Genomic DNA, 11660 nt, shown 5'->3' with positions numbered 1-11660 from the left:
AATGAGAACGCGTTGCTGTGAGATCCTCGATGGTTCTGCTGTGATCTTTGTTTAACTATTTTCGCTGCTGAAACAGAAAAAAAGTCAATATTGCATCTAAAATGTAAGTGATTTGACGTGTGTGTGTGTGTGTGTGTGTGTGTGATTGTGTCTGTTACAGTGATTGTTTAACCCTTGTTAAAGTTTAGGCCTTGTCTTTTTGGATATATATCTTTTTATATATAAAAAAATAGCATACAACCCTGAGAATTTTCTCTCCCTCTCTCTTCGTCTCTGTGTGTGAGGGATTTGTCTATTGCTTTTAATGGAGTTCAAGGTTTCAGGGGCTTTTGGGGCTCTTAACGTGCTCAAAAACTATTGAAACTTTGCACACAGGTCAGAGCCCACAGCCATCAGGGCCGTGCTGAAGCTGGTACCCGGGCGTGGCAGGGGGGCTCAACAGCGCCCCCTTGAACGGGGTCCAACAATTTGGTCCATATATCCAACACACTTGCATGAATTAATATGAAACTTAGTACACATATAGATCTCATCGGGCCGAACATCTTTCCCCTGGTCAAGTTTTACGCCAGCCCAACAGGAAATCGGCTATTATGGGTTGTTTGGAAAACGCTTGCTGTGGAATTTGAAGTACTACTCCTAGGCAATTCATTCAATCATTGCCAAACTCGGTGTGCATGAAGTCAAGACATTAAGGATGCTAAATTGTGGACAGATTTTTGATATCTCGAACGGTTTGGCCACGGAGAGGAAATTAATTTTCATGACTAAAAAAGGACATATAAAGTGTGTTATGACTTAGTTAGTTTTACCTACAGTTACAAAACTCAGCGTGTATATTCTTCTCCTCAAGCCGAACAACTTTCTAATTTAAAGTAATTAGCTCCGACCCTCAGAAAGTCAGATATTGTGGTTTGAATATGGTCATTTTCTCTCTCTCTCTGAGCCAATATGGCAAGCCGCTTTAACATTTAATCATTTTAACCTACTAGTCTCTATTTTCATGCTACTAGTACTTATTTTTTAGATACTAGTATCTATTCCATTAAGTACTAGTACTTATTCATTTGGGACTAGTGCTTATTCTTTAGTACTAGTGCCTATTCTTTAGATACAAGTGCTTATTCTTTAGATATTCTTTTGAATACGTATTAGTAGCTAATGAATAAGTACTGGTATCTATTTAATATGTACTAGTATCTAATGACTTAGTACTAGTATTTATTGAATAAATACTAGTATCTATTAATAGGTACTAGTATCTAAAAGGTCATTTTCTCTCTCTCTCTCTCTCTCTCTCTCTCTCTCTCTCTCTCTCTCTCTCTGAGCCAATATGGCAAGCCGTTTTAACATTTAATCATTTTAACCTACTAGTCTCTATTTTCATGCTACTAGTACTTATTTTTTAGATACTAGTATCTATTCCATTAAGTACTAGTACTTATTCATTAGCGACTAGTGCTTATTCTGTTTAGAATATTCAAAGTGCTTATTCAATTTTTATGCTTATTTATATTTTCAGAGCAGAAAATCCGATTTTTCTGCTTATTCAATATTGCATCTAAAATGTAAGTGACTTGACGTGTGTGTGTGTGTGTGTGTGTGTGTGTGTGTGAGAGAGAGAGAGAGAGAGAGAGAGAGAGAGAGAGAGAGAGAGAGAGAGAGAGAGAGAGAGAGAGAGAGAGAGAGAGAGAGAGAGAGAGAGATTGCGTCTGTTACAGTGACAAGAGTTTAACCCTTTAAGGCCTTGTCTTTTTGGATATATATCTTTTTTTTATATAAAAAAAAGTGCATACAACCCATATATTTTAAATGTATTGTTTGCTTTAAATTAAATTAAGATTGTATGTTTGGTAATTGAACCTAAATACATTTAAAATTAATGTGCTATATTTCAGATCAATATATTTGTTTTCCTTCATTTTAATCAACACTAACTTTATTCTCATCTGAATTATAAATAACTTATTTCTGTATAAAATAAAAAATCCCGAATAATCCAGACCAACCAGAGCGCACTATTTCTACAACATCATCAGTGCTGAAGCGGAACTACCAGAGCCGTTCGGCAGATAGCGAGCAGATATTTTGTGTCACGTCGTGCACAATAACCCTAAAGGCACCAGGGTGGCGGTGCCACCGGCTTTTTATATATATATATATATATATATATATATATATATATATATATATATATATATATATATATATATATATATAAATATAGCTGCGAGCAGCGATGAAGGGCCAAAGCCGGCGGCACCGCCACCCCGGTGCCTTTAGGTAACTAAAGGCACCGGGGTTGCGGTGCCACCGGCTTGGGCCCGTAATCGCTGCTCGCAGCTATATTTATATATATATATTTTATTATTATTATTATTATTCTTATTATTTTTCTGCTACCTTTTGGACACTTTTGGAGGCCTTAACATGCTCAAAAACTCCTGAAACTTTGCACACTGGTCAGAACCCGCGGCCATCAGGGCCGGGCTGAAGATGGTACCCGGGCGTGGCAGGGGGGCTCGACAGCGCCCCCTGGAACGGGGTCCGAAAACATGGTCCATAAATCAAACACGCTTGCATGTAATAATATGAAACTCGGTACACATGTAGATCTCCTCGTTTCATATATACTTCACACTCTTACTTTTTACCCCAGCCCAACAGGAAGTCGGCTATTTAGGGTTGTTGGTAAAACACACGCAATGGAATGTGAAATACTCCTCCTAGAGAATTCAAACAAACGGCACGAAACTCGGTCAGCATGAAGTCAAGACATTGAGGATGAAAGTTTGCGAGGGGATTTTTGATATCTCGAACGGTTTGGCCGTGGCGAGGAAACAAAATTATGGCGAGAAACGTGAAACAGGAAGTGTGTCATAACTACTGCATACATTAACTGATCTTGATGAAACTTCACCAGTGTGTTCGTTGTAAGAGCCCGATCACATGGATGTGACTATTGTGAGTCAAAGTTATAGCGCCACCAACTGGCAGAAGGAAGTGTGTCACTTCCTAAATGCTTTGAAATCACCCTCTTATTTTTACCCGATTTGCTTCAAACTTCACTACTATAATGTAAACACACGGCAGATGTAGACCTGTGAATGGATTCTTGATATCTTAGATACTGTTGTCGTGGCAACGCATCAAACTTTAATATTCTTTTTTTATGCTTTTGAGACTCTTAGCATGCCTGAAATTGCTTAAAATTGCATGAAACTCGACAGACACATCTCATTTATTAGCCCGTAGACATGTGCAAAGTTTCAGAAACGGGCGTGTTGAGGGCTCAGTAGCGCCACCTTTTGTCAAAAGTGGGGGGATTAATTTTATCTACAGTAATAAAAATCGGTATGTGTATTGTTCTCCTCCAGCCAGACAAGTTTCTAATTTACACTCAATAGCTCCAACCAACAGGAAGTCAGATATTTTGGTTTGAAAATTGTCATTTTATGTCTCTCTCTCTCTCTGAGCCTACGTCTCTGTGTGTGTGTGTGTCTGTGAGTGTGGGGAGGGGGAGGGGGGCTAGATTAACCATTTGACTGCTGTGTTGTTTGGCCTGCATTAAAAAAGAAAATAAATGTCTTACGCCTTGTATTTTTTAAATAAGTTGTATTAATAAGTAAAGGCATATAACCAGTTGAATTGTAGTGCATTGAAAATAGTTTTATATAATTAGTTTATTAATTAAATTAACTTGGTCCATAAACTTCGTCAGAAAATTTGGTCCATAAATCAAACACACTTGCATGTAATATTATGAAACTCGGTATATAGATCTCATCGGGCCAAACAACTTTAAGCCAGCCCAACAGGAAGTGGGCTATTTTTGTCTTAATGTGGATGTTTTGCAAAACCAGGCTCTACATTTTTACCCACTCCTCTTAAGTGGTTTATTTTATTCCCACCAAACTTTTTCAACATGATGAAAATACATTAAAGAAGCATAATTGTGAATATCTATTGAATATCTCTAATTGTTTTGCTATGGCGAGGGATTAAAATCATGTAAAAAAAAAATAAACACTAAAAGCCTCATATCTTCTAAAAATTTAATTATACACCATTTATTTCTAGATAAAATTATACAAATATCACAACTAAACCCATTTTATTCTTGTTTTCAATTTAAGAGTAATGTACAAGTTTAAAAACAGCCAGGATGCACTATTCAGTTAAAAAAATAAATATATCAAATAATACATAGGGCTATACTGCCCTCTTGTGTTCAAAATCAGGTAGGCCTATTGTATTTAAATATATTAGGTAGCCTATGTGACTCCGAGAATATTTTCTCACCGGTTATTTGACGTGTAAAACGTGTTAAATCGCTAAGTTAAAAGTGAAAGTAAAGTAAGGACGTCCGCACGGACATTTATAGTGGTGGCGCTCACAGTGCGCTCGAATGAATTTCTATGGAAGTAGAAATGAAAAAACATTCGCTCTGTTTTGCTCGCTCGTCGCCATGGACGCGCACCGTTATGAATTCCAGTGCAGCCGCATACTTTTTAGTGTCACTAAAATTAGCGCCATATCGGGGACCGATTGCTTCCGGTTTTCAGGGAAAAGACAACAACAAAAGAGTAAATGACAGATTCGCTTATATAGGCGCTTTTACACAAAATATTCCGTCATAATTTTTCCAGTCAGCTCTTCACTCTCGTGATTAATGAATTTTGACTCCTGTTGCTGATCTTTGCTGCAACTTTCGTTCTGCTCACAATTTAGTAAGCAAATACGTTCAAGTTTTAATTGTAGTGACTAAATGATTTTATTATACACACACCAAATTGACGGTGGGGGGCCATGGTATATTTAAATCTGCCAATTGTAATATCTGCTGGGCACCCCTAGTCTAGTCTTATTAAATGTATGCTTCATCTTTCATTTTTAATTTGTAAATTTGATCAATAAATTCAATTATTTAGAATAATAACCGTCATTAGGTGTCGCCAGGCGACCGTCTTAATGAGTGAGTCATTGATTCATTCGTTCAAATGATTCGTTCGAACGACTGAGTCATTCATGAATGAGACAATACATGTTTATGGATTGGTCATTGAATCTTTGAGTCAATCGATTCGTTCAAAATGCTGAATCATTGTGTCTCTTACAGCGACAAGAGTTTAACCCTTGTTCAAGTTTAAGGCCTTGTCTTTTTGGATATATATCTTTTTTTTAAATTCCAAAATATGCATACAACCCATATATTTTAAATGTATCGTTTGCTTTAAATTAAATTAAGATTGTATGTTTGGTAATTTAACCTGAGATGAATGTGCTATATTTCAGATCAATATATTTGTTTTCCTTAAAATTTGAACTAACACTAACTTTATTCTCATCTGAATTATAAATAACTTATTCCTGTATAAAATAAAAACACATTAGAATTTTCTTTTTTAATCAATGTAGAATGTGTAATTGAAAAATAAACAGATTAGGGCTCTGAGGACAATAAATGAAAATCAATGCGATATGGTGAATGTCCAAAAGATGGCTCCCACAGACTGTTTTAAATGGGGTTGGATAAATATTTTTTGCTTTTAGACAGTGTGTGCGTGTGATTTTAGTTGGGTGACAGTTGTAGGTTACAGTTTGACAAGAGTTTATAGTTTGACAAAAGCACTTTGTTGTGTTTTATTGCGAGTGTACACAAATATAAGTAAACACTTTGCAGTTTGAATGATGTCCTCTATGAACAAAATGACGGAGTATGTTTTTATGTGTAACAGTTCAATCGCACCCGCACCCGCACCCGCACCTCACCCACACACACACACAGACACACAGACACACACACACACACACACACACACACACACACACATATTGAAACCTGAGTGAAGTACAAAGCCCATAATGAAGAATAGTTTAGCATCCAAATACATCGCAAATGTTGAAACAGTTTGATTCTAATGAGAGAGTTACGTGAGCCAAACACCACCTACTTTCACTTTCGCTTTCAATTATTTCGGTTATTTCTTAATTATAGTTTTTTTTTATTCTTGTTCTGTTCTGAATATCATTAAATTTAAAGAATTGCTTGTGTAATATTTTGAGTGTATCATCAAAACAGATTAATTCTCTCGGTTTAGTGATTCCCTAGTTATTTTTTTATTGTTTTCATTGTTCTAATCCGGTAAGGCAAGTGATATATATATATATATATATATATATATTTTTTTTTATATATATATATAATTTATATATATATATATATATATATATATATAAATATAGCTGCGAGCAGCGATGAAGGGCCAAAGCCGGCGGCACCGCCACCCCGGTGCCTTTAGGTAACTAAAGGAACCGGGGTTGCGGTGCCACCGGCTTGGGCCCGTAATCGCTGCTCGCAGCTATATTTTACTTTGTATTGCACATGCTTCTCTTTATTTGGACTTTTACATGATTGAATTTTGCTTTGTTTACTTGTTTTCATTTTTTTATATATATAACCTACCCATCACCAGTTTTAGACTGGCGGTAGCTATAATGTAGAGAGCTGAGGGGGGCTTATGTTTTTATTTGTGATTGTTTTGGTAGGCTTGATTTAAATATCTTCACAACAATGACACGTCTGTAAAGTTTAAAGTCGTTTCAAAATATCCTTGCATTGAAATCCCCGGTAGGAGTCATATCAGCTTACAGTAGTCGCATGCATGAGAATGTTTACTAGTGGCGCGCCGCGTACTCTATGACACCACGTCAGTCAGTCTGTTGACAGGTGAGAGCGCTGAGCGCGCACGTGGATTCGCGCTTCGTCAACTGTCATGTTATCTTCCATTTAGTTTTTCTCCTCTGAGTAGGACTAAGTCAGCGGTGAACAGTTTTGTTTTTAATGCTGTGATTTAACCGCTGGAATAGTTTCCACAGCTAGGTCTATTGATGCAATCTTCTGCTGTCTACGCAAGCTGAGACGATACTTTTTATTGGTCAAATAAATACGTTTCTTTGTAATTTTGGCTAACAACTTAACTTTTATATGAATATCTTAATAAAAAACTACTTTTTAAATGTTTGATGTGTTTGTCAGTTTTTTGATTCTCACTGGTGGATTCTCTCGGGAAAACCAAAAGGGCGGTGCATTTCCATTCTATTTTAGGCAAGGCCTGCTGCATGACTGGATACTTTCCCATGCAATAGCCTACAAAAAATCCAGAATTTTGGACTGGAGACTACTTTTTTATCTTTTTACCAGTTTACTTCCACAAACCAGCTTTTAGTGATTGCTTTCACTACTAATGTGATAGCCTAATTAAGTTTCAAAATTCCACACTCTGGGCCTTAGCCTCTATCAGATCTTCAGTGGAGAATAAACAAGCACTATTACACGAGAATGCAGTTGTAGCCTACTGAGAGCATTCGCACAGCTTTGATTCGGCCGCAGGTGATTTTATTGGTTTATATAAGTAAATAATTTTTAGATAAATTTAGTAGATAATTTTTTTTGATTATTATTGATAATTTTACTCTGCCAACGAATATTTCCACAGAAACAAAAGCAGAATCAACGTTCGAGTATTACCAATCAATCAACGCATTGAACGCGGAGTGATACAAAAATTAAAACGTCCCATTTTTTTCCAGCAATCTTGCTCAATTATATTATTAAGTTTATTAGGCCTAATAATTTTTTTATAATTATTATTCTTATATCTAGATTCATCATTTTTATTATCATTATTTTATGACAATATTCTGTGGTAGCTATAAAGTAAAATAAAGCATCTGTCTTCACCGTATAGCCCTGAATAAAATCGTGTGTTCGAGTATAGTTAAGTTGGGGCGATGAGTTTACCCCAGTTGACAGGGGCGTGGCGTGCGCGCTGACTGGCCGATGACTTTCTGAACACAGCACTCTTGCATGACCACTCAAAGTGACAGTAGCGATGGCTGGGAACGGGAGACAGCTGCGCTTGGTGAGACCCCGTCTCCACACTCGATTTGCCATGAAAAACTAGGTGTTCTACGAGAGTTTGGCCGCGGGTCTATGTTTGAAGAACTTTTGTGAATGAATAAGTTGGCCGGCCACTTTCAAAAGAGTTTGGTAAGCTGGCAGTGCTGCCAGGATTTGGGAACGGGGGGAGCGGGGAGGGCTCCTGCTGCCTTTGGGAGGTCTGTATGCTTCCAACGCACTCAAACTGTGGCACCAGTGGCCGCTGGATATTGAGTGGCCCTATAGATAAGTTTGCCTACATGTCAAGGTATGCTTTAAGTTAGATGTAGGGAATATTTTATCCTTTTATATCCCATATTAATTTATGTTACTTTTCGCTAGCAGCAACTTTGACTCCAATCTAACAGCTAACATCATTTAGACACATTTCAAGAAACCATCTGTTGTTTGAGATGACCGGTATGAGCGCATAATCAGTGCAAAGAATAGAAAACCTGCCTCTCTAACTGACAGATTATTGATAATTGACCTAAATGTACAGTGAGAACGGTGGATTATTACTATCATCCGTTAATTAACAGCAGCAGTTTGTAATTAAATGCTTAGCAGATAGATCAAAGACGATAAACATTAGTGATCATTATATATATATAAAAAAAAACACTTTAATATCTGTAATGAAAATGATAGCTCCCTTAGGAATCAAAATATTTTTGGGGTGTATTTGATCAAAATTATTAGTCATTTCATACCATCAATTTCTGGACTTAAAAAGGCCTAAAATTATTATTGTCTATGGAGCTAATATAAGGATTTAAAAAGATTTTTAAATAATCTTAATAAATAAATTAAATGTTTTTTTTTTGTTTTTTTTTTTACATAAAAATTCTATTTGCAGTTATATAAAGTTATCTAAAAATAAATTTTAAATAAATAAAGATAAATGTTAAATAAATGAATAAACAAATGTTTATTATTATTATTATGTAACTTGCACCTTCTCTTTCAGGGTCATAGACTTGGTATAGAACCTTAGTCGATGGATTTGCCGCCCTCAATACAACATTATTTTAGTAAGTAAAAATTGTTTTTTCTGCCTGTTGTATGTCTTGCTATTTCGGGGGTCTTTGTTTACAAGTGCCAATAATATCTCACCCTGGTTCTGTTCAATCTTGCTGTTTATTTGTGCTTATTATGATAAAGATTAATCTGTGTTGATCAAAATCCTTAAGTTATATCATGACACTCATTTCTTTTTCAAAGCAATTACAACACCTACAGGGTGAAATCATGAATTGTACTGTTTTAGCTGACAATTAATTATAATCATGTAGACATGATATGAGTGTAGATTCACACTTAAAAAAGTGGCCTGGTATACTATTGTCTCCATATTTCACTGCATTTTCCCCCTTGATGTCCTGAAATTGGCTCTATCAGGGCTCTTCACACATCACTGTCCAGTCAACGCTTTCAGCTGTTTTTGAACATTATAATGTCGATCTCAGCACATGCCTGCTGGGCAGTGAAGCGAACAGGTGAGAGAGAAAGAGACTGTGTGTTTGAGTGTGTTCAAAAAGTGTGTGTGTGTGTGTGTGTGTGTGTGTGATGGCTGGAGAGAAAGGGAGCCATAGAGAGTTTGCTTACAATGTGCATGCCAGGTTCATAGCTGCCAGTTAGAGAGTTAAATAGCGAGGGGTCACGAAATCCATAAGTTTATGTCAAACTTTTTTGTCAATGTGATATTTGACAAGGCTGATTTGCTTGATTTTCCCAAACATCATTTGATGAATTCGTGCGAGGGACTGGCGAGTGCTTCATCGGGGCTTACAGTTCGGATCTTATGTAGAACCGTGAAATGCTGTGTGAGTTCATGAGAGCTGAGCATGTTTTGTTTTATAGGTTTATGTACTTTTAGCTGTGCCTGTGTGAATATACCTTCACAGCACAGGCCTAGTCTGAGAAGATCCAAATCATATCATGTAAAGTGTAACATGTTATTTTGTTAACAGTTTAACTAGTTCTCATGAATCCTCTCTGTTCCCCTCTTAACCCTTTTGCTCATCTGACTCCACTCTCTCTCTCTCTCTCTCTCTCTCTCTCTCTCTCTCTCGGTTGCAGACTGTACTTTCTCTCTAGGCTAGAAATCGTGAAGCATGGGTGACTGGAGCTTTCTTGGGCGGCTCTTGGAGAATGCACAGGAACACTCGACCGTGATCGGCAAAGTCTGGCTGACGGTACTCTTCATTTTTAGGATTCTAGTGTTGGGAGCGGCGGCCGAGGAGGTCTGGGGCGATGAGCAGTCGGACTTCACCTGCAACACGCAGCAGCCCGGCTGCGAGAACGTCTGCTACGACGAGGCCTTCCCCATCTCCCACATCCGCTTCTGGGTTCTCCAAATCATCTTTGTGTCCACGCCGACGCTCATCTACCTGGGCCACGTCCTGCACATTGTTCGTATGGAGGAGAAGCGGAAAGAGCGTGAGGAGGAGCTGCGAAAGGCCAGCCGGCTTCAGGAGGAGAAAGAACTCCTGTATAGAAACGGAGGGGGAGGGGAGTCTGGTGGACGGGGTGGGGGCGGCGGCGGCAAAAAGGAGAAGCCGCCAATCAGAGATGAGCACGGGAAAATCCGCATTAGAGGTGCCTTGTTGCGCACCTATGTGTTCAACATCATTTTCAAGACCCTGTTTGAAGTGGGGTTCATTTTAGGTCAGTATTTCCTCTATGGTTTCCAGTTGCGGCCCCTGTATAAGTGTGCGCGGTGGCCCTGCCCCAACACGGTGGACTGCTTCATTTCCCGGCCCACGGAAAAGACCATCTTCATCATATTTATGCTTGTGGTGGCTTGCGTGTCCCTTTTGCTGAATTTGTTAGAAATATATCACCTCGGATGGAAGAAGGTCAAACAGGGCATGACCAACGAGTTCGCGCCCGAGCGCGAGTCGCTGCCCGGTGCGAACGAAGCGGAGCCCGAGTCTCCCAGAACTTCGCCTCCTACCCTCAGGTACCCGCCAGACTACACGGAGGTGGCCGTGTGTGGCGGCGTGTTCCTCCAGCCCGTGTCGGCACCCTCCACGGCTGAGTTCAAGATGGACCCTCTGCGCGAGGAGCTCAAGGAGTCCTCACCTTTTTACATCAGCAACAACAACCACAGGCTGGCTGCCGAACAGAACTGGGCCAACCTGGCCACCGAGCAGCAGACTCGGGAGATGAACGCCGCATCCCCCTCCCCTTCCTCCTCCTCCTCGTCTCGCTCTTCCAATAATGGGCGGCAAGCCAAAGACGCCGCTCAGCTCGCTGACACCCCCACCTCCGCCGGCGGCGGTTCGAGCGCTGGGCCGGGGGAGGGGCACGTCACCACCACGGTGGAGATGCACGAGCCGCCCGTCATTTTCACTGACGCTCGACGACTGAGCAGGGCTAGTAAAGCCAGCAGCGCGAGAGCGAGGCCCAATGATCTGGCGGTGTAGTGGCTCTCCACCCCAAAGCGCAGGGTTTTGTGGACAAAAACACAGAGAAATACACCAAAAAACAAGAGGAAGTGAGAGGCAGATTGCTGGAATAGAAAAGTCCATTCCATTCATTAAGTGAGCGATGTAAAATCAGATCGCAAAGAGTTCAATCATCTCTTATGGGATTATGAAAGATGCCTGCTGAATGCTGGTTAGTGTAATGCAGTAGTTGAATGGAACAGCCAACCTGATGCAGGTTATGTTATACCAGAATCTGGAGTGATTCACTGAAAAATGTCACTTAA

At 39.3% G+C, this 11660-nt stretch overlaps 1 protein-coding gene across 2 annotated transcripts; it reads left to right on the top strand.

Moving 5' to 3' along the window:
- Positions 1 to 7725: 7725 nt before the first annotated feature.
- Positions 7726 to 11438, top strand: gja3 (gap junction protein, alpha 3). 2 transcript variants are annotated; one of them, XM_056241158.1, is made up of 3 exons: positions 7726 to 7925; positions 8913 to 8976; positions 10025 to 11438. In XM_056241158.1, exon 3 carries the CDS (start codon positions 10060 to 10062, stop codon positions 11371 to 11373), a length of 1314 nt encoding a protein of 437 aa, XP_056097133.1. In that variant the 5' UTR covers positions 7726 to 7925; positions 8913 to 8976; positions 10025 to 10059; the 3' UTR covers positions 11374 to 11438. The 2 variants fall into 2 exon arrangements, with proteins under 2 accessions (XP_056097133.1, XP_056097141.1); XM_056241166.1 differs by having other exon boundaries at positions 7726 to 8210.
- Positions 11439 to 11660: the final 222 nt, after the last annotated feature.

The sequence above is a fragment of the Rhinichthys klamathensis genome, unplaced genomic scaffold, assembly GCF_029890125.1.
Source record: "Rhinichthys klamathensis goyatoka isolate OS25496 unplaced genomic scaffold, OSU_Roscu_1.1 h1tg000021l_1, whole genome shotgun sequence".
Lineage (NCBI taxonomy): Eukaryota > Metazoa > Chordata > Actinopteri > Cypriniformes > Leuciscidae > Rhinichthys > Rhinichthys klamathensis.
Note: the sequence above shows the minus strand (reverse complement) of the source record. Positions and strands in the feature narration are given on the sequence as shown.